Source organism: Volvox carteri (assembly GCF_000143455.1).
Source record: "Volvox carteri f. nagariensis unplaced genomic scaffold VOLCAscaffold_16, whole genome shotgun sequence".
Taxonomy (NCBI): Eukaryota; Viridiplantae; Chlorophyta; class Chlorophyceae; order Chlamydomonadales; family Volvocaceae; genus Volvox; species Volvox carteri.
The window spans coordinates 631,313-653,760 of record NW_003307559.1 but is presented as its reverse complement, the minus strand read 5'-3'; the positions used below and the strand labels follow the sequence as shown (position 1 = coordinate 653,760).

The 22,448-nt window shown below is 57.6% G+C and overlaps 3 protein-coding genes across 3 annotated transcripts in view; 1 reads left to right on the top strand and 2 right to left on the bottom strand.

The window, feature by feature from the left end:
- Positions 1-3,859: 3,859 nt before the first annotated feature.
- Positions 3,860-13,479, top strand: VOLCADRAFT_120813 (uncharacterized protein; the record flags this gene model as incomplete). The annotated part of the gene is made up of 15 exons (XM_002949895.1): positions 3,860-4,107; positions 4,194-4,281; positions 4,494-4,571; positions 4,928-5,008; positions 5,347-5,433; positions 5,877-6,055; positions 6,777-7,236; positions 7,339-8,110; positions 8,535-9,589; positions 10,342-10,542; positions 11,129-11,269; positions 11,656-11,758; positions 12,112-12,442; positions 12,608-12,829; positions 13,050-13,479. Exons 1-15 carry the CDS (start codon positions 3,971-3,973, stop codon positions 13,477-13,479), a joined length of 4,365 nt encoding a protein of 1,454 aa, XP_002949941.1. The 5' UTR covers positions 3,860-3,970.
- Positions 13,480-13,874: 395 nt separating this feature from the next.
- On the bottom strand, positions 13,875-16,208 carry VOLCADRAFT_104485 (uncharacterized protein). Its single transcript, XM_002949793.1, has 2 exons — positions 15,779-16,208; positions 13,875-15,673 (listed from the first exon to the last, which is right to left on the bottom strand). Exons 1-2 carry the CDS (start codon positions 15,925-15,927, stop codon positions 14,563-14,565), a joined length of 1,260 nt encoding a protein of 419 aa, XP_002949839.1. The 5' UTR covers positions 15,928-16,208; the 3' UTR covers positions 13,875-14,562.
- Positions 16,209-18,644: 2,436 nt separating this feature from the next.
- VOLCADRAFT_117389 (uncharacterized protein) overlaps positions 18,645-22,448 on the bottom strand; it is a gene marked incomplete at both ends in the record, with an annotated part of 7,108 nt that continues 3,304 nt past the window's right edge. Inside the window, 6 exons of the mRNA XM_002949792.1 lie at positions 18,645-18,847; positions 19,392-19,554; positions 20,136-20,338; positions 21,068-21,194; positions 21,281-21,286; positions 21,911-21,999. Coding sequence (XP_002949838.1) covers positions 18,645-18,847; positions 19,392-19,554; positions 20,136-20,338; positions 21,068-21,194; positions 21,281-21,286; positions 21,911-21,999 — 791 coding nt within the window. The remainder of the gene's footprint in view (positions 18,848-19,391; positions 19,555-20,135; positions 20,339-21,067; positions 21,195-21,280; positions 21,287-21,910; positions 22,000-22,448) is intronic.

Here is a 22,448-nt window from a genome sequence, read left to right as displayed (position 1 = left end):
GGTGAACGAGAGAGTTTCTGATTGCCAGTTGCACATACAACTGGCACCCATGCGGACAGACTAGTCCATGCATTTTATGAAGCAACGCATCCTGAATGATGCCGTAAAGGAAGGAGTACGCATTTCCCCCCCTAGAGACCGCTTCAACTCATCGTGTTTTGATGCGTTTGCTGCAAGTGCTTTTTTGCGGGTTATATGGCGTTGCAGTCGGCCATGTGTGCCCAAATGCCAATCCGACGCACAAGCTCGCGCCCTGGCATTCACCAACCTGGGAAAGCGAGGTAACCAGGCTACAAAAATAACAGATGTTTCACTGGGTTACGGTTTTGTCGGGTTATGGTGGAGGCGGTGGCAGTCGCAGTGGTGCTTTGGGGGGGGGCTGTTTACAGCAAAGTAATGGTAGTGGCGGTGGCCATGGAAATGCAGCGAGTGTGTGTAGGGCGCTGTCAGTGGGGATGTCAAGGGTGATGGATTTTTCAGATCAAAAAAATGTTCGAAGTCGATGGATGGCTATTGCCCAGCTGCGGCGCTGTATTGTGCTGTTGTTAGGATTCACGAACGAATACTTACTTTCTATGCGGTAGGTGCGCGTTTTCGAGCTGCTCACACGCGTGGACGATGTCCTGTTTCACGGCGGCCGCGGCGTGCGCTGAGCTGTACGGGCTCATGGCACTGCCGCCGCCCGCACGCCGCCGCCGCCGCAGCAACAGCAGCAGAGACAGAGGCAGCGGTAGCAAAACAATGACGGGTGATTAATGGTGCGGGCAACACCCAAGGAATTCGAGGCGGATGGGTTCTTGTGCGTGTGCGCCATACTGGGGTTGGACTCCTGATACCTTTAAGCAGATAGAAAGAGATATAGAGAGAGGGGGGAAAAGAGGGCGGCCCTGCGCTGCTGCGCCGCGGGCTCGTCCGCCGGCAGGCGGTCTGAATCCGGCATGGACATAGCTATATACACAAGACATATATACGCACATACGTCTCCTTTCGCCTCTAGAATCGCACCATCGCGCAGGGTCGCCAGGCGTGGGCGGCGATCCTGCGCTGCGAGGGTCTTCTTTTGGCGTGCATGTGTACGTGTGCATGTGTGTGCGTGTGTATGTCCTTCGTGTATACGTGCATGCGCATGTGGCTGGCCGGCGGAGTGCAGTTTTTCCCTTTTGCGTTCCGCTGCGGCTCATCTCACACCGCGTCTTCTCTGTCGGTGGACTCGCAGCCCGACTGCCGCCACTAACTCTACACCTCATATATGCACAAGTGTGTGACCTGGTTGTCTGTGTCTGTTTACTTGTCTGTCAATCAATGTGCTTGTCGCTTTCTCCGTCATGTCAGCACACTAAGGCTGAAAGTATAAACGGATATATACGCTTATGGAGGAATATTTGTGCTAGTCTGTGTAAGCAGCTTGCATGTTTGTTGTTGGGCTTTCCACTGCTGTCGCAGTCGCGAAATATGTTGGTAGACAAAGGGTGCACTTACCATATGCGCTTTTCATACGTTGTCGAATAACGCATTGTATTGTGTTGTGTTATGCTGCGTTGTGGTATGTTGCGTTGTGGTGTGCTGTGCTGCGTTGTGGTGTGGTGTGTTATGTTGTGCTGTGCTGTGCTGTGCTGTGGTGTGTTGCCCTCTGTCGTGTTGTGTGGTGTTAAGGTCCTTGGGCTTAATCGCGGCAGTGACTCTGAAATGGACCCCTGTTTTACCCGGGTCGGCGGTGGCACTATTAGGGCCGCTGTTGAGCCCGGCATCCGGTTGACGCGACCTGAGTCGTGTATGCCGTGGCGAGCTATGTGGCGCCAATGGAGGGGTGCACCGTGGCGGAGGGGAGGGAGAAGGAAGGGTGGAGGGAGGACGACAGAGGAGGGGCTTTTCAGAAGACTGCGCTGGTGGGGGCCGCGTCACTGAGGCCGTTGGAAGGCAGGGAGGTGTCATGTGTCATGCCAATCGACCGGAACCGGGCCGTCCCGGCTGGTCGTAACGCACTCGTGGGTTGGTACGAGTGCGGTGGTATGTACACTGTTTGTAGGTATGTATTTATGTACGTATGTATTTATGTACGTATGTATGTCATCGGCGACAGCGTTTAGAGGGCACGATGCCCCCTTCGGATGCGATTGACAGCAGGCAGATCTGGCATACGTAGGTCTGCTGCTAGGGTCGTAGCTTCGGGTAGAGGCGGTTCATGCAGCGCAGAGGAGAGGTCCTGGCGTGTTCGTCGCGACGTGGTTTTGGTCATTGGGGGGAACTGGGGATCCGCGCATATCTCCTTGGTGACTGCTGCTTCAACAAATGCCTGACAAGACCTATAGGTTTACTGCGGCTGGTGTAAGTCCCGGGGATGATGATGGCGGGTTTCGTCATTCATGGTGTTCTCCGGTCGTGGTGTATTCATGTTTTGCTTGGGGTTCTGAAGATAGGGACTACGAGAGCAGTTTGGGTTGAGTCTTATGGGCTTCCTAGTTGATATCGTCGTCATTGGCACATGTTTTGCTCTCTTTCGCTCTCTCTCATGCACGGTCACACTCGATCGCTCGTTCGCTTTCCTTCTCTTTCTTCTTTATCACGGCTTCCCGGTGTGGCCTTCGTCGTCGAAGTGGGTTCTCCACCTTCTCGTCCCACCCCGCGACGGAGCTGAAGAGGACACGCACAAAGCCTGCAGAGGCCTTCTTTCCTTACCAGTTTTAGAGGTTCTAAGGACGCGAGGAGTGGGGGGATGTTTTTGTTGCCATAGGCTCTGTTTGCGGGTGTATGCAGGGCTTTCCATCCCTTGAACAGGTAGAACTAAACATGAAGAAAAAGCAGAATAAATGGATGGGAGGGTTGATGAACGCATGGATAGATAGGTGTGGTTTCCGCGTGTTTCCCGCCCTCGGGTTTTAGGGAGGTTTCGCTTCGGAGTTTTATGGACATCACAGCATGGACGAGTGGACGCTCAATGGGGGCCGGAAAGGGCCTCAGATTTTGGCGCTTGGTCGATGACGGCCGAGCCGGCGTGCCGGGATTTTATGGGCACAGCCTGCCCGGTGGTGTACGTGCATACCGACAGCTCCGGTTTGTTTCGGTTGCGGCGGACGGGCAGATGGGATGGCGGGCTGCGCTGATTTCAGCTGCTCGGTAATCAGCGTTGGATCGGGTAGGCGGCAGGCAGCATCTGTAACGCGAAAATCCTGTTTGGGAAGGTGGGGGATTTACTTCCATTGCCTTCCGCTTTCCTGTATATTGACGCACTCGGGACATGGCTGCACCAACAGCCGCAGCAGCAGGAGCAATGTCAGCAGCAGCAGCAGCAGCAGCAGCAGTACGAACACCGGCCGCAATATGCAGGAGCGGTGGCACCATTAGATGCCTGGACAGACGCGTAACTCGCTTGTACACAGGGCTCCGAGCTGGGCGCGGAACATGTGGATCTGCAGTAATTATTATTCCACTCACGCTGTCGTGTACGGCAAAATGCTTGGCACAGCTATCCGGATCAAACCTGATCAACGTACGAAGTGGACCCAGGTGTGCAAGGTGGCAACCCTCCAGGACTTGGCACGTGATGGGGAGGGGTGGCCAAAGTTGCAGTAGTGCCGGATAAGGGCGGACGTGAAGGGTTTTGGGAACCTACGGTCTGATTACCGTCTGGGTTTACCCTGATCTGACAAAGGAGGTATCTCCGCTCAGCATGCATGTGGAACCGCGTGACGCAAGCGTTCCCGGTAGACGTCCATTGGATGTCATACGTGCATTTAATCGGTGGACCGTGCAAAATGCCTTTGGCGCACAAGGGCGTCGTACTGGGCATATTTGTCGTATCCCCAGTAATACTACACGCAGAACCGACGTCAGAGTGGGTAGAGTAGGCTCCAACCTTTATCAAAAACGTTTTGTTGGCAACTCTACCCAACTTTTTCTGGGCAATCCACCAAGCGCTCCATGTGGATCTTTCCATCGTGAAGCCGTCCTGCTGGAGACCAAATTCGTAACAATGTCAACTGATAAACTTATAAGGGCAATAGCCCAGAGGCCAAAGAACCGACGCTGCTTTGATTGTGGGGCCTCGGGAAGTTATTCGGTGGTACCATCTCTGTCAATTTTTGTGTGTATGGACTGCAGCGGCCGGCAGTAAGTCATCAGGTGCCATCAATATGTAGTGCGAATATTGCCAGGGCTGAAAAGCTAAATTTTCCGCTGGGGAAAACCGTGAACAGCATCAAATGCGGGCAACGTGCCAAGAATTTGAGCATGAGCAATTTTACGGCCGAGGAGATCAGCGCTTTGGATGCGGGTGGTAATGCGGTGGGTACAGTCTTGGCGGCGAAGCCAACGGGTGCGGGAGTTAGAGCACACCCATGGGCTTAAGGGCCAACCCTTGGTAGCAGAACAAAGTTCGCACCTGTCCCCGGGGATTTTGACGGCTTTCCTTTCCTTACGACACCCATCGATAGAACCTATTGCCGAACTATCTATCAAGGATCTCGAACAGCGTTTGGCTCTGCTTGCACTCGCAGGTCGCTGAAAGCACGTGGCTGGCGAAATGGAAGCCAGAGAGCGACATCAGCAGGCCTGTATCCAGAAACCTCTCCCAGGTGCGCCGCTCTCCTCATCCCCCCTACGCACACATTACGAACCACGCTTTTAGTGTTGGCTGCTGCTGCTGCATCCACGCTTGTGTGGGGGAATGATCGCTCCTGTTGGGGCCCCCACGGCTTGACGAGGGGGAAGGCGAGGCAGCATGCGCCCTAGCTACATTGGCCCCTACCCTTACGAATGGTAATTCTGACGTGCTGTTGACGGATCCGGGGGCTATTATAATCGGACAAAGTCGTCTTGACTTCGCTGCTCTTCCGCTTGGTGGTCACCTGCGCCTGATGTGCAATGCGCTTACAGGCGATTAATGTGAGCCCCACCAACCTCGTGCACGTGTCTGCCGTACTTCACGCAGATAGACGCATGGATCCAGGCTGTTTTCTTGGAGAAGCGTTACTACAGCGCTAGCGCCCCTGCGGCAGCCGGGGCGACGCAGGTACGGACAAAGCTACACTACACACCGTTCTGTGTCCCCAGCTCCCTTGTTGCTCTTTGGCCATGGAATATTTTGGCGACCCAGCCGATCCGCCGGGACAATCCCGCTGCCATAACACTCCTGGGTTGCCTTTTCCCCCTAAATATTCACTCCTCGTGTGATATGCCGCCGGTTGGCCCCACCGCCTATTGCGTTCGATGCGAAGACATGGGCAGCCGATGGTCCACATTACCAGCACTCCTCCTCCTCCTTTCGGCATCGCCAGTTGCCGCCTTGGGGAATACTTCATATCATTCCTCCCCTCCTCCCCGCCCTCTAACCCCCGGTATTCGTTGCAGCGCGGGCGAGGACACGCAGCGGAGCAGATTCCTGTGCGACCGCTGTCTGAGGTGTTGGGTGGCGCCCCTGGAGCAGTTAAACTAACGGTGCGTGGCGGTGACCATTGTGGAGTAATTTAATTGGGGGGAATATGAACGTGGGGGTTATGGAGGAAGCGCTCCACACACGTGTGGTGATGCACTGCGAGTTGCATCTGGTGATGGCTGGATGCCGCTTGTCGCGGTAGTAGCTGCAGTGGTAATTAGGGCAGCGGTGGGACCCCGCCGGGCCTCATACGCTGGGGATCCCAGCACTAGGCCGGTTTTTCCGCAGGGGAAGGAGGATATCTCCCCCTTTGTAAAGGAGAATCATGACGGACCAACATGGTCCCAGCATGTCTGACTGTCAACGTCGTGGGTAACAAGCTCCAGGATAATGTGCACGTGTGCTTGTGCGTGGGATGCGGTCCTTGCGGCATGTAGTAGCCGAAGCTCCTCCGCCTGTTGACTGCTTCTACTGATCCACCGACCCACGGGTCAATGCGCCGCAGGTGAGCTCCGCGCCCTCCCTAGCCGGCAGCCCCGCAGCGACGTCCCCCGGGGTGCCCGCGACCGCACTCCCCACGTCCCACGCTGTGCCCCCGGCCGCTACGGCCCCGCCACAGCCGCTGCCGTTGCAGCCGCTACAGCCTCGTCCACCCGGGCCGCAACTTGGCTCCACATCTAAGGAGTAAGTGCCGTGTGTGTGTGAGTATGTATGTGTCCTGTGGGACCTTTTGCTAGCGTGGTGAGCGTGCATTCTCTATAGGCAAGAGCAGGATGAGGGGTACAGGAGGCGTCGGAAGTGTGAGACGTGCCCTGTGTACGTGTACGTGTACGTCTTTGCCGACATCGCTGCTTGTTTCTGGTGAGCTGCTTTTTCGTCCACGGTGGTTCTGCGAAAATTGGTTCCTTTGAGTCAGCGGCCTTCGGGTCAGCGGCCGGGCGCGAAGTTGTTGTTTGCGACCGCATGGGATGGGTGAGGAGTACACGGTATGGGAGGGAGCGCCGCCCCGAGGTGGGGGAAAGTTCCGGAAGAAACGACGACATGTGTATGTCGTACAGCATGAGGTCAAGGTTGAGATAGAGGGAGGTAGAAGGAGAATCAAAGAGAGGAAAAAGGCAAGAAAGATGGACATCAGTATAGCTAGCCTCTTTCCACGAGGCCATCATTTTTTTTATCGTGCTTGGGTCGCGGCGGTAGCTGTGGCGCTAGAGCTCTGTGGACAGGCCGCAATGTGTCTTGAGAGATGATGGCATTTGACGTCCTGCGTTCGAGCCCTGAACGTAGCAGAAGAGCGTTTCTCCTACGGCCTGCCGAAACCCAACGGCACCCCCACTTCTTATCGGCCTTTATCCGTCCCCAGCTGCGCTAACTTCTGACTTGCGCCGCTCGGATCGACGCTGCGCAGGCAACAGACCAACGTGTTTCCACCCGGCAAATCCATCACACAATTCAGCGCGTTCGCAGCGCCGGCGGCGGCGGCCGCCGCTGCCGCCGCAGCAGCCTCGAACCTGTCGGCGTCCCCCGCCCCACTTGGCTTTACGGATAATGCCTTCGTGTCTTCACCGCCGCCGCCGCCGCCACCGCCGTCATCCGCACCCACCACATCGACATCTGGACGGGGTGCAGCGTCGCCACCGTCCACTGTCTCGACCGCCGCTGCGTCGCCCGCCTTTGATCCCTTTGGATCCTTCTTCTCCGGACCACCGCCGCCGCCTGCATCGTCAACATCGGCGGCGGCTTCCGCCGCAGCGGCGTTGTACCCCCCAGCGCCCCCCGCCGCCGCGTGGCCCGCCGGACCCTCAACTGCCGCCTGGGTTGGCAACCCGGGAACGTCATCATCGCCACAGCAGCAACAGCAGCAGCAGGTGCGGACGCCAAGTACGGGCGGCAGCACCTCCGTCGGCGCCGCCAGTAATCGCAGCGGCGGCGGTGCACCTGCTAATACTGCCGCCATCCCGCCACTGCAGCTCCCGTCCACGCCAGCGCTGGCGAAGGCGTCCATGGGCTGGCCGACCGACAGCAGTAGGGCCGCTGGCTTCAATGATGATGCGGACTGGGGGGCATTCGCGGGCGCAACGCCCCCGGCGCCGGCTGCCGGCGTATCGGTGTCCCAGCCCCAGCCCCAGTCCCAGTCCCAGCCTTCGCCAGTGCACGTTTCCCCTGCCGTATCCCCTCCCACGTCCGCCCCGCAGCACCCCAATCCCCAGTACCAGCACCAAACCCAACCCCAGCACCAGCACAACCTTGTTGTTCAAGGACTGCCGCGCATGCAACAGCTGGGTATCTCGGCCACAACCACCGCAACCACCACAACCACCACAACGGGAGACCGACCGGGATCCCGCACCGCGAGCGGCGGCGGCGGCGTCCATCCGCAGGCTCCGCCGTCCCTGCCGCCTCGACGTGCTGAGCTGCCCAGCGCCCTGTTTTCGGAGCCAGTGTTGCCCCAGCCGATGGGTGTTGGGGTAACGGGTGTTGCGGGATATCGTCCGTTGATGGGGCCGCCGCCTGTCGCGCCCGGCGTGATGGTGCCGGGCCAGCCGGCTATGCTGTTCGCGGACCCGGGGATGCCGGGCGTCGCGCCGTTTACGTTCCCAGGGCAGCCGGGCGCGGGTCTGCCGCAGGGTTTGGGCGTTTCTGCTGCAGGCATGATGGCTCCGCCGGGGGTGTTGGCAGCGTTGCCGGGGGTGGGCCTGGCCCCGCAGCCGCAGCCGGTGGGCGCAGTGTATGCGTACGCGGGTCAGCCTGGTGGTATGGTGTCGCCGGGGTTGGTATCTGCGCCGGGCGGCGGCAGGTTTCAGGGCGCAGGATTGGGTTTGGTGGCGGGGCCGGGTGTATTTAGCTTTGGCCAGATGGGTGCTGCATTGTCGCAGCCATCAGGGACCTTGGCGCAGCAGCAATTGGGCGAAACGGGGGGCAACCCATTTGCGTAGGGCTGTTTGAGAGTCTTTTCATGACTGAAGCGGCAGCGGTTTTGCTTAAACCGTTAAACAAGTTATATTTAACTATCTTTATGGATAGCTTAGGCATACTCGAAGCTTGAAGGGAAGCAACGCTGTTCGCATACGTACCGCAGGTCTGTTTCGTCTGTCATAAATGTAACTGCTGCCTGAAATTGGAAGTCTGGCTGTTTCCTGATATTAAAATTTACGCACAATGCCAGATGGCAAGCCAGTTATTGACGATGAACTGGAGGACGACCCATTCGAGGGCTTGGAGCTGGGAGAGGATGCACCTGAGCCCACGCAGGAGGAAATGGATGAATGGGCGACTTTAGATACCCCAGATGAGGAAGCAAGTCCCACCTTGGCCACAAGGAGCAAAACACTCGCCGAGCCTGTTGCGCCCTCATCGATTGCTCCGGTATCTGACGCACCGAAAAGTGCCAAGCCCGAGGAGGAAGCCGTGACTACTGCAGCGGATACAAACAAGGAAAAGCAAACCGACAAGCCAGGAGATACTGCCCCAATTGATGCAAGCATTGTTACAACAGCTCAGCCGGAAGCTAAGCCAGAAGTCCTGCTGCCGGCTGCTGAACCACAAGCGGAGGGGGCCACAGCTTTGGCGCCCGTGTCAGTCCCTGCAAATTTCCCGCGCGCTGCTGAGGTATCGGAAATTACGCCTGCGATATCCCCAATACCGCCTCAGCCGACTGAAAATAAGCGCAGCTTTGTGAGAGAAGAAGAGGTTGAAAATTTTGAGCAGGAGGATAAGGAGGGCGAGGGCACACAGCTCCTTCAGGACCAACAGGGCCATCTGCGGCAGGGCACGGGAGGCGGTTGGGGAGTCGGCTGGGGTAGCGGCTGGGGCCTAGGCGCGCTAGGCGGGAAGCTGCGCGAAGTCGCGGCTGGCGCGGTGCGCGACGTGAAGGACCTCACCGAGACCTTCCAAGCAGCGCTTGCCGACGTGACAGGCGCCGAGGAAGAGGTCGAGGAGGCCCGACGCATCAGCGCCATGGACCGCGCAGCAGAGGCCGAGGCCGCCGGCGTTGTCAGCGATGATCCTTCTGGCGGAGAGGAGGGTGGGGCTGCAGGCACTGTGTTGCCCACCGACGCACCTCGGCAGGCGGCGGAGCCAGCGCGCGAGGCTGCACTACCGGTTAGAGGTGCTGGCGCTGGCACACGCAGTGGCGCCGCAGACAGCGTTCGTGGGTCGGCGGGGGGCTCCCTGGAGCCGCCTAGTCCCCCTGCGGACCCTGCGCTGGAGGTGGGGCTTCAGGTGGGTGGGTCCCAGCCCACCAGCTGGGGCCCCTGCTCTGCCTGTCTTTCCCTCTGAGGCATGTAGGTCAAACCCAAGATTTTATCTATCTGTGGTTTGGGGTTGTGTGGAAAATACGCAGTAACGATTTTATGAACACCGAAATTCGACGGGAGACGGCATCTGGGTGATGGGGGAAGGGGGATGCCCCGTCGTAACCTTGCAATCTTTATAATTCTTGCCACCACCTTTTCACACCCAGGTGTTGCGTCACCACCTCTAGTTCTGTGGATGCTAACCCTTTTGTCTGTTTTCTCCTGCGTGCATGGGCCTCTGTGATTTCGCCAATGTTGCCGCCACACGTGCCGTACGTACAGGTAAGTCCTCGGTTGCAGTGCATCACTACTCAATAAAGTAATATCGTTTCGGATATGAAGGCGATTTCACTCCTCCGAAGGAGAAACACCTGTCACTCAACACTACTAGGCGCATCAACAAAGTATGGGCATACAAGGTCAGTTAACACGGCTTAGCAAAACCAGGCTGCCCTCCGTGTCCACCTCTGGGTCCACTCTACAACACCGTTCAGGACGACGACGGCTACACACGACCCAAATCCTATTAGGAACAATCTTTCAGAAGCGCTGTTTTTCAGTTTCTGGAATCCAAATGCTTGGGAGGACGCCGGCAGTCGATGGTGGTTTCATCACGGGCAGTTCACCTTTTGGCCGCATATGGTGACCGGGTGTGATAGTGCTCCCACGGCACCACAGGCCATCGACGCGCAAGTGGAGCAGCTGGCTACGGGTGCGGCTCGCGCCTTCAGCAGCCTCTGGGGCGGACTGAGCAGTGTGGCTAAAGTGGTGGCAGCGGAGGTGGTGGCGAGTGTGGCGGACGTACAGAGCAGTGAGGCGGTGCGCGGGGTGGCGCAAATTGGCACCAAGCTGGCGCACACTGCGGAGCGAGGCCTGGAGGTTAGTGGCGAGGGGATGGCAACAATGCGTGTGGTGGTGGATCAGGTGGACAGGACGGTTTGCATGAGCATGGCTTTTCATGAGCGCGCCGTAAGGCGTGCCGTGAGTGAGACAGAGATGAAGGAGGAGGGGACATCCAGAGGGGGGGTTACGGCTCCAGAGATGTGGGAGGGGATTTTGGGGGGGGGTACGGCTGTTAGGGGCTGTGGCATAGGACAGCAAGGTTTTCACGGTGTGGGTGGGTTTTGTTACAGGGCAGATTAGGGGGCGTACGGCATCGTTTGGGCTTTCCCTCTTTATGGGTTGGATGCCGTACTGGACCGCGTTGACGTAACGCGAAGGCGTTATGGTGCCACCGACATCGTCTAGGGTGTGGTGGTGGTGTATGAATAGGGCTTCGCGTCCCGTCCCTTTTGGGTTGGGCCTTGGGGTTCTTTAGGTTTACGTGTTCCCGGGTGTAATGAACCCCTGGTCCACGTCGGTGTCCTGTGCCGCCTGAAGGCCCTAGTTGTGGCGCTGCTCGCAATTCTCATTATCCGCCGCCGCCGCAACATACATGGCTGTCGCCGGATTTCCGTTTTTCCAGACTGTGGGTCGTACGGCCATGGTGCTTTTGGAGGAGGTGGCGGGTGTAGGCGGTGGAGGACATCCCGGCAGGCGGCGCATTTGGGGCGAGGATGCGGATGCGCGTGCTGCTGACATGGGCCGTGAGCCCTCGTCGTTCCAGGTGGGTGCGTTGTTGGAGTGAGGAGCAGTAGCGGGGTGGGATGATGGGGATCTTGACTAAGTTGTAAGCTTTTCAAGCACCGAGCTCACTGGTCAGTTCGCGCTGTGTTTGTTGCAACAAGTCAGGTGGGCACTTCGTTGCCGGGGGACACATGTCTCGCCCATCTCCCCTAGCCTATCTCCTGTTTCCTTAACCCCCCTCCCGCTTCTCCTGTAAAGCGGTCCGCTTCTTCCTTGCCCTTTTGTTTCGGGCCTTGTCGCTTCCTGACTTGCACCTGGTCTACTCCCAATCCTCTTATGACCCCACTGTGCCCTCCTTGCGTTCTCCTGCTTCTCCCGCCCTCCCGGCCCTCACATCATCCCAAACCTCACCGCAAACTCAACCAGGACTTCTTCTACATCTACGGTGGCGAGCAACTGGCAGAGGAGGTCAACAACCTGTCCAATGAATGTTCACACCTGTGCAACAAGTCGCGATCCAAGCTGGAAGGTCGGGCGCGCCGTGTGGGTTCGGGAAGGAGGGAGGGGAAGTGGAATGCACATCGGAGGGAAAAGCAAGGGGGAAAGGAAGCAGCTACTGGAGTGCTATACAGGAGTGCTAAGAGGATGGAGAACCAGGGTTTGCGGCAGAAGGGCGGGAGGTTGTGCAGCTAGAATTGAATAGCGGCGCTTTGAGTTATGGAAAGGTGATTTGCAGGGGGGGACCTTGCAGAGGTGGCCGTGCTGATGGGACTGGTCGCGCCGGTCGTGGCAGCACAGCGGCGGGGGGCGCACCAAGGGGGTTTGCCAGCTTGCCTGCTGCTTTATCCTTATCACCATCCGTGTGCTGGGCCCGCCGCCCAGGCGACCAGCAGCAGGCCCTGGACGAGGCGCTCGGCCGCCTGGGACCCTACTTTAACGATCCATGGGTCGCCGCCAAGGCGGAGACGGAGAGTGAGGCTGGCAAGGATGCCGCGGCCGATGGGAAGCCGGAAGCTGCCGGGCCGGTGGTTCCAGAGCTGGACGACGGCAGCAAGGAGGCGGCGGAGCGCTTGGGCCAGATGTACGAACCCATAGGGTATCTGTGCCAGGACAGCCAGTCGCGTGCGGAGGCCTTCCTACACCAGTTGGTGGAGGCAGTGGCAGCGGCGAAGGAGGCGGAGGCCGCGAGCGCGTCGCGGGCCAGGCGGGAGAGGTGCGTGTGTACGCTTTAGGGGAGAACACGGTGTTAGTTTTAAAGGTGTTTCAGTTTTGGGTTGGTTGGGATCGGAGGAAAGGGGTTTCCAAACCTTGCGGTATTGCTGCCTCATCAGGCAGCGTATGTCACATGGTATTGACCATGTGCGCACCCGGTACGCAGGAGGCAGCCTGGCGATGGTGACGAGGCGGAAGCGGAGGGCGAAGATGACGTGGAGGAACGCGAGCTTGCGGCGCTCTTACGGCAGCAGGTTGCTGAGCCAAGGGTGGTTCTTGACAGCTTCCGAGCTCATTTCACCAAGCGCCTGGCGGAGGTGACGACAGCGCAGCTGCAGCTGATGCTCAATCTCGGCGCCAGTCTGGCGGCACCCGCGCGGACCGGCAGGTGCGTTTCAGCGTGTTTTTCTATGTTATAAATCCGGGCCTGCGTGGCGGCGAATGCTAAGCAAAGCTTCCGATTTGTGAATTGTACTTGCGTCGCCGTCAGATTGCGCGGCGCGCGTAGACCTTCATGGCGGAAAGCCCCGAAACAGACTGAGCTGCCCTGGGTTAGTGATTCGAATCCTCTACCTTTCGCCTGTACTCGGGGCATCCTGTCGCCGTAGGCCCGCCGTGGACGGTATTGCCTGGCCTGACAGCAGCGACCAGCAGGCAGCGCTGTTGGCAGCGGAGGCGCGCCGCATGGTGGCTGACCTGCGTGCCATCAGTGCAGCTTATGCTGCAACCCTGGACGCGCTGGCGTCGACCATGACGTCACCCGAGGGCGGTAACTCGGAGGCGGAGGTGATAACCTCGCCAGCTTTCGAGGGCAAAGAGTTGGACGAGATGGCGGCGGTGCTGGCAGCTAACTCTCAGTCGGCGGCGGCTACTATCCAGAGCGGATACAAGGGGCTGCTTTACGCTGTGCTGCTGCGCGGCCTCGTCACGCAGATTGCACAGGAGGAGCAGCAACCACAACACGACCAGCAGGAGGGTTTGGACACACAGTCAATGGAGGGTGGTGACAGATCGGGGATGGCCGCGGCACAGGAGTAGATGAGAGAATGTGTACAGACTGAATAGTGCAGACTTGGGCGAGGGGACAAGGCAAGCATTCGCTGGATAGTGAAAGGTATACGCGGAGATAGGGATCATAAGGAACTTTCTTGCAGTGCTAAGGCAGTGTGCAAGGCTTTGACTACAAACGGTTCCTAATTGCATGTCAAGAGGGAACAGCCCGGAACTTCCATTCCGTTTGAAACCCTTGTAAGTATTACGTTCCTCCCAAGCACTGCAATGAGATTATGCGGCAGCGCGCAACAGACACTTGTGCAATTGTGCGCCCCAGTTTGCTGGATGTTTCAAAGCTACTACAAGCTGGCAGACGAAAGCCCGGAAAGCTCTGCAAGCCAAATGTGTACTGCATAATTGACAGCGGGACGGAGAATGAAGAACCGTACGAATTGTCATGCGATGATGACGCACTACGGTTTGCATTGCATGACCCCGGAATAACGAAAGTCAATTTGTCCGTACAAACGCTCAAACCGGTCAAGGTCCAAATTCGAAACCAAGATAAGGACCCAAACACCCGATACATCTCTTGCCACGCCGCCAGACGCGCCATGGCGTGAGCATAGGGTCCCAAAAAAACGCGCTGATGCAAACGCAACACTCGTTAATTGTGGCTTCTGTCAGCGCAATCGGTCGTTTCCCGGTGCATTCCCCCTCTCAATTCACCTCCCCCAATGTCATGCAGGGCCAGCCAGTGAAGGCAGCCGCCGACATATTGTCGCTTGGCGTTGAGGTTCAATTGGCCTGATGCCACACGGCTGGCATAAAAGTGGCAACCCTTCTGCACAGGCCTACACTCAGCGAATGGGATACATCCTGCGCGGCGCATTTAGCGCCTACTATGCCTTCCCACACCCCAGGGCCGCCGCCGCCACACCACAACAGCGCGACGGACTGCAGCAGCGCTGCTAACGGCAGGGCAGCCCTGACGAGGAACCCAGCCCCACGGCCCGAGTAAGTCACCTGTTCACCCCCCCCTGACACTCATACACGCGCTCCAGCACTAAAGCCGGCTGCATCTAGCAACCCAACACTCGACACACGAAAACACATGCTGCTGTGACATTAGTCGTTGGCATCATTACCCAGCTCCTTTGCCAGGTATTCCTTCAGCGCGGCTGCGCAAATCTCCGTGTCCGTGGGGCTCAGGTTGAACTGCTGGGAGAGCTCGCCAGCTAAACTATCGGCTGTGTCCGTCTCGGGGTCGAACACGAACTCGATGTCGCGCTTCAGCTGGTTTTCCTCGCCCGGCTTCGTCACACCCAGCATGGTAAGCTGGAAATGCAATTTTCCGTCAACAGTTTTGGCGCTGAAAACGAACTCATAGTCCTCGCCTTTGAGCCGTCCGACAGCAATGCTAGCCTCGCCCGCTCCGACCTCAGGCTCCACGCCAGGCCCGCCCAGCGCATCGTCTGTTCGCCGCATCTTCGGACCCTGACCGGATTCCTGCTCAAGAGGTGCAAGGCTCCGCGCCGAGCCATTGCCATCCGGCTCCAGGCCGCTCAACTTGGCGTCTCTTCGCACGGCGAAAAAAGGGTCCGCAAGAAGCTGCTCTGCCGTTGGCCGTTGATCTAAGGGACCAAGGCATTTGCCAATAAAGGCGCGGGCTTCCTCGTCCGGAACTTCCTGCAGCAGCTGCGGCCAGTCGGAACAATGCTGCGGGTCCAGCTGCTTAAGGGTGATAAGCTCAAGCATGCACAGCCCGAACGCAAACACGTCCACCGAGGTATCAAAAGCGCCTTTGTGCCCTTCATGCTCCTCCCAGCGGTAAGGCAGCAAGGTCGCCAAGCCGAGGTCGCCGATCTTAATTTCCCCGCTGTGGCCGTTCACGTATATCTTGTCGCACCGCAAATCCCCATGTGTGACAGAGGGGCTCATGCTGTGCAGATACTGAAGGCCTTTCAGGATCTGCTTGGCCATGCGCTTAACGGCCTTCAGGTCGAGATGTTTGTGCATGTTGCGATACTGGCGCAGGTTGCCGGAGGTGAAAAGCTCCGTAATCAGGTTAATGCAGCCATGCTCCTGGTCTTCCCAGCACCGGAAGCATTTTATGATGTTGGGATGGTCCAGCTCCAACCCGGTCATCATGTCCTTGGCTACACTGTGAAGCTGCTCCTCGCTCAAGTGATTCGAATCCGCGCGGACCTTGCTCCAGGCCACATCTATCCCAATTTGGCTGCGTGGACAGAGCAATAACCAGGGAAAATGACCCAAGGTCGGGGAAAATGACCCCGGCGGCAACAGACGGTACACCAGGCTTTCTCAAGGGCGTTTCACGAACCTGTTGAAAGCCTTAAAGACGGTCTTAAACCGCCCTTTGCCCACAGGCTCCTTGTAGCGGCAGTAGCTCCCTTCGGGGTCCACTTCCGCTATCTCATCGTCACCGTCGCCAGCGTTGTGTTGCCCAGTGGATGTGCCCGCGTCCGCCATGCTGGCTGTCCTCTGCGCCGCTGCACCTAAGCCACTGATACGCGGCTACCAGTTGCGAAACTAGTTACGGTGGAAAGCCTCCGAGCTCCCGCTACCGCGGCTGAAGCTGCAACTCTCATCGCTGATTCTGAAGAAGCTTCATACTTGAGAGTTTAACTTCTCAATAAAGCTCCTAGTAACTACGCCGCCTCCCACCAAAGGGAGTGCGGGCACAAGGGCGGCTCAAGGGCAAACGACGCTGGCCCCAACAGCTCCAATCAGCCAGGTTCAGAGATGTTTTACTAGAGATGCATTTGGCCCTCATGATCGCGAGTCTCCCTTTCTTGAGGAAAGGCTGCCGTACACGGATTTCGACTGCTCAACAAGCGGCTGCGTAATGCTGTTTATATAACCTGGACGTTTGCCCAGGGAAAACGCCTCAACCAATTCTTGGTATCAGCTATTTCTTCGCCTGAACCTGGGGGCATGACAGGAACGTGACAAGACGCATCGAAACGCGTCACCCTCGGCAGCCTTGGCACTCAACTATGACATCTGACGCAAGGTAAGATACACGAGGATGATCCCCATAAAAGTCATTATGCAGGCCTTGCAAGGACTTCTTCGTCGCGAGACCCAAGGGACGACAAGCGTTTCACGTTGGCTGGAACCGATAGCGAAAACTCAGCGTTACTCCCCGTATTATATCCAGGAGATCATGCTGGTCGCCTCTGGATGTCAATTAGGTCGAAGATTACAGCTCGCGGTAGCCACGAGCTGCTCTCCCTCTCGACGCTGCCAAGGCAGGCGTCTGTCCAAGCCAGGCGCAATACAGCAATTTCAGCCCCAGAGGGAGCGACTACGAAACAGCCTGAGCAATTCATCGCCACCCGGGGTCAGGTTGATCAACCTGGGCTAAATAACCCAAAGGTGACCTAGCACCCCTTAACAACATGCATACAGAAGGGATGCGAACGCAGCGGCGGTAGCCGAGCGAGGAAACAACCTGCTGGCATGCTCGTGCCCGATCCAACGGTAGTTATTGCGGTGGTATCAGGCGCCGAGCGGCCCTGCACATGTGTACGGCTGGCATCCAATTTACGCTGCTACTTTCCCCAGGCATCCAACATGTCGCTTCCGCTCCCCTGGCCCCGGGGGCCCTTTCCTGGGTTTAGGCTTTCTGACCCAACTGACCCCTCTTCACGGGACTCACGGGACACGCATTCGGGGGCCAGGGAGGCTGGGCAGTGAAGGAGGGCGGAGGGGGCCCAGTGGGTTGGGGAAATGGCTATTCGATGGCCTGCTGCACCGCGTCTGCAGGTCTCCAGGTCTCTTCACGCTTTCCTTACCGGCACCACGATGCCGCACCCTGAGGCATGCATCCTTGCAGGTGGGATATGTATGTATGTAGGTAGGTAGGTAGGTAGGTAGGTAGGTAGGTTCCGTGGACGGATAGACGGGCCTCAATCAAACGCACGGAGAAGAGTGCACCCTCTTTCATAAAGCTCACCGTCGCTGCCAAACGTTCACTACACTTCGCGTCACGCCAAGCCCTCCGCGGCGGCGACCTACCTCAGCTTCATCAACCCAATATGGGTGCGTCACACACCTCTGTGCCGCCCACGCAGTGCACACAAACAAGGAGCCTTGCAGGGTGCGCCATACAGACATACAGACATAACAGACCTGGAGGGCCACTCACGTGCAGCCAAGAGATCCAAGGGCACAAACACGGAGAGACAGTAACAAAATAACCCTGTCTCCTCTTTCCTTCCCGGCCGCCCCTCTCGCTACCACCCTTACTCATCCCGTCTCCCTCACTCTTTCCACTCACATACATACATACATACATACATACATACACACATAGTGTAATCTAAGTCATACATACATACCCCCTGTCCCACACATCACACATACATGCACACACATCATCCCAATGCCGTCGTCAAGACGCAGCCACTGGAACCATTGCGTAAGTGGAAAAGATAGCACATACATACGAACACACGCATGGAGCTCGTCTGCTTAGCCGATTAGCTGAAGAACTGAGCCGGTGCAGCAGCCCATGTATCCGCTTCCCACTCACCCACCCATCGCCGCGAAAAAATGCGCAGGGGGGGAATAACTCAATAAGGTGGTGGTGGTGGTGTTTATGTGCGCAGGGGGGTACATAATCGCCTCTGTTCCCCCGCACCACGTCCTCCTCCCCCATCCTAGGGTGACACCGCTAGGTGACCCCTTTCCCTCTCCCACTCTCTTTCCCTCTCCCACCCCCCTCGCGCTCCGTTAATGAATGAATGAGTGTTAACATCGGCGGCTTAAGTACAACCAAAAGTAAAATAACCCTCTCACCCCTCCCACCTCCCCAGCTTTGCAGCTCCGTAAGTTGCGCCCTCCGCTAAATCCCTTTCCACTTCTAAACGAGCTGTCGGGATGGATCGTCCTTCATCTGGATCCATTTTTTGGTTTGGATCCAACCCTTGATCTGGATCCAATCCTTGGTTTGGATCCATTCCTTGCCCACTTGGCCTCCGAGGGGTGTCACCATTCCCCTTCGTTTCCCACACACCTTCGCCACAACGCTGTGAACGGCCTCCTGGGTTGCTATCGTGCATACATAAGTACGTACACAATTACTTCTCTCGGTAAAATGAACGTGGCACTAAAATGTCGTGGCACCCCCTCTTTGAACCCATATGTGGCCCCAACCTCCCCATTTTCCTAAAGTTCGTTAGTTAGTTATCCTTCGCAACTGCTTCACGTAATGAAGTCACTGCTCCCTCTAGAGCCAGCGCCCAGTGCGTCCAGTGTGTGCCGCCTTGGCAGTACACGACGTACGGCTCCCGTATAGGACCGTCTGCCGACAGCTCCGCTGTCGAACCATCGATAAAAGTACCATCCGCGAAGATAACCTCGTCGCCGTATCCCGCTGTAACGCCTGTCGTACATACGATGGAGAAAGGGGGGATGTGGGAAGACACAGAAACGAAGGCGGCTTACTGGGTGGGGGTTCGGGGGGTTCGGGGAATATTCGGCAGTTTGGGTTATGTATGTGTGCGGTGGTCGACGGTGGGCGGAAACGAGGAATAGGAATGGAGGAGGGAGGGAAGGCGCAGAAGTGAGGGGGGAGCGCGTGGAGAGAGGTGGCATGCGGATTCGTCTTGTTTCGTGCACCGGAAAACACGTGCGCCGCAGTCCCAGTAGGTCTTCTCTCACAAGCTGAAGAGACCTGTCATAATAACTTCAATTATCATGATGATTATCTATCGCGGAATAGAAACACGAACGAAACCCACCACGTGTGCTGGACGACGACCGCGAAGCCCCCCCCGGGGGGCGATGCCCGCAGAGGGCTCAAATCCTGTACGGCCCCCGTACTTCCCACTCCTAACCCACACACGCGCTTGCGCACTGCTTCCAACACACCCCTCCTCGCAGCAGTCCGCAGTCTGTACGGCAAGCACTTGTATTTTTCGTCGTACCTGGTTCTGGGGAAATGTACGATCCAATGGGGCAGGTTCTCTGGATTCCCCGGCAGAAGGCGGTCATCCTCTCCCGCGACCTGAGCTCCACGGCTGTGATCATGGACCACACCTCGGGTACTCCGGGGGCTGGGATGACCGTGAACCCCTCTCGATGCAGCAGCTGGAGGGCGGAAAACCCGGGGGAGGGGGAAAACCCGGGGGGAGGGGGGAAAAAGGTGTTTTAGAGGGGGGTTATACGGGTTTGGGTTTTTTTTGGAAGCGCGAAATGGTAGAGGGGGTTTCGAGATCTTAAAGAGGAAACACCGTACGATCAAAATGCCCTACACAATGTCGTGAACGCAGGAGGGGGGGAAGAGTGGGGCTGATGGGTGGGGTTAGGTTACGGTGGGGTATAGGGAGTGCGTGTGGTGTGGTTCATATGTGTATTCAATTGATGTACCGCAAAATTCAAGAGAGCACTTGACCAATAACAGATACTGCACTCCTAGTTCTGCTCTATATCACGGTAGCTACAGATCCGGATCTATCGCCATTAAGAAGCGATAACTGGCGCTGTAGCAGTAGCAGTAGCAGCAGCAGCAGTAACACAGCATGGCATCAATAGTAGCAGTAGCAGTAGCAGTAGCAGCAATAGCCGAAATAGTCCACCAGCAATGCGGAAGGTAGTGGCGGTGTTCCAACCTATACCTTGTGACATACACATATACATACACATACACGCACACACACACACCATCTCACCTCAGCCACCAGCCGGCCCCCCTTGAGCGCCTCCCCAGTCGTCTGCGGCGCCAGGAACAAGCCCTGGAAGAAGATGCGCAATGTGGACCCCGGTACTCCCCCCGCGTCGATGCCGATGCCGGGGGCATACAGCCGGGCCGCCACGCAGCCGATCAGGTCTGCTCGTCCTGCCACGTAGCCGCCACCGGGGGCGATAGTGCCACCTGCGAGAGTGTGTGTGTGTGTGTGTGTGTGTGTGATGTACAGATCTGATCCGCGGCCAGGAACTGGCGAGAATGACACATATTCGCGAGTGCTTGTGTCCATTGTGTACCTTGTACGGAAGTGCGCGTACGTGTGGCAAGGAGGGTGGATTGTGCGAGTGTGTGTGAGGGTGGCGTGTTTTGATGTGCGAGTGTGTGTGTGTGTGTGTGTTCTTTTGCATATCATGGTCAGGGGAGTTGGGGTTATCGCAGGGATGGACGGTTAAGGGGGACGTGCACACATACATACATACACACACGCAGGCACGCACATACACGCATACATACATACAGTAGGTGACTGGCAGAAGTTAAGGCCTGACTTCTGCTCCCGGAGGTTTCGGGTTCAAATCCGCCTCCCGACTTCTCGGGTGTGTGAGGGGTATTGAATTGGGAGGTAGCCCCCCATCTTATGAACGGTAAAGGACGTGATTATAACAACTTGCGAGCTGACCAGGAACTAAGTTGTGGCGCCGTTGATCCGATATATTTGGTTGGATGCTGGTGGTGAGTTGCTGAACCCAACGAATACATTCTGAAGTCGGGTGGGGTGGATGGATTAGGGTGCCCCTCTAGCAGGGGAGAGCAGGGAACTGCCTCCAAGGGAAAGGGGGCCGCTGGTGAAGCTATACCACCCTGTAACAACATCATACACACACACACAAACATGCCGACCGTACATATCCGTACCCGGGTTCTTAATGAGTGAGCCCATCGCCAGATCCGCCCCCACGTCACATGGCTCCCGGGTGTCGGTGAACTCCCCGTAGCAGTTGTCCACAGTCACCACCACGGAGGGGTCCTGGGACTTGATGATCTGGGGGGAGCGGGGGGAGAGGGAGAGGGTGTGTACGTGTGTGTTTTGTACGACATTGAGCGGCACGAGGGGGCGGATAGGCGCACCTGTGCCTGCGTGCGCGCGCGTGTGCGTGTGTGTGTGTGTGTGTGTTGCAAGTATGGCCAGGGGCTGCTGCCCATCCCCAACGGAAATACCGCCCAATCTGTCCCCGTCGGACGTGAGAGAGGCGCGAGGGGCCCCTGCCCCCTCCTAAGCAGCCGAGAGCCGCAGGTCCGCTAGCTCCCCCCTCCTTCCCCCCCCCGGGGGTGGGGGTAGGGGGAAAGAGGCGTCGCACGCGCGTGCACGCGAGTCTCACGAGCCAAGGCTCCGTCACGCGAGTGCTACTGCGCACTGAGCCAAGGTGTGTGTGTGTGTGTGCGGTGTATGTCATGAGCCAAGGGAGCGGGGAGGGGGAAGGGGGGGAAGACGAACCACGAACGAGTGAAGCTGCTGCCAGGGCAAGAGTGTACCAGGGTGGGGTGGGGGGAGGCACATGACCCATGGCAGGTGGCAGAAGCCACCTTCCCACACTTCCTCTTACGGATATACTTCCCAGCAAATAGCACAGCTCCCAAAAAGGTTCGGCAGGGCGTTACTCCGCCCCACGTACACACCACCGCCGGAACATCTGGAGACAAACAAACACACAAACAACAAACACGACCATCTCACCCCCACCCTACCCCACTCCGTACCTGCACCGCCCTGCCGATTTCCTCAACAGACAAGGTGGGTCTCAACGCATAGCCACACGACCGCTGAATGTGAGCCACCCGGGTTTTACCTGGAAGGGGGGAAAGGGGGGGAGGGAGAGGAAGGGAGAGGGAGGGAGAAGGGGGAAGAAGTGGGGAGAAAGGGGAAGGCAGGAATACTTAGGGTGGGGTTTTTAAGGGTATTTTAAGGGTATATAAGGGCGCTGTTACGCACCAGCTTTAACAACAATAGCTGCGGATGCTGCGCCGGCCTTCCCCACTCCTTTTCGTGACACCTCCCATGTGGCTTACATGTGTATGTATGTGTATGTATGTACGTGTGTGTGTGTGCTGTTCCTCCACCTCGGCACAGCACCAGCACCACACCGAACACCCCGTACCGCGCCCGATTAGGCGGCGTCTTTCACTTTCATTCCATACCCCATACTTCAAATCCTTTTGTCCCCCTACCACACACACACACACACACAGCACACCTCACACCCCATACACCTCACCCCACCCCACAACCCACCCCACA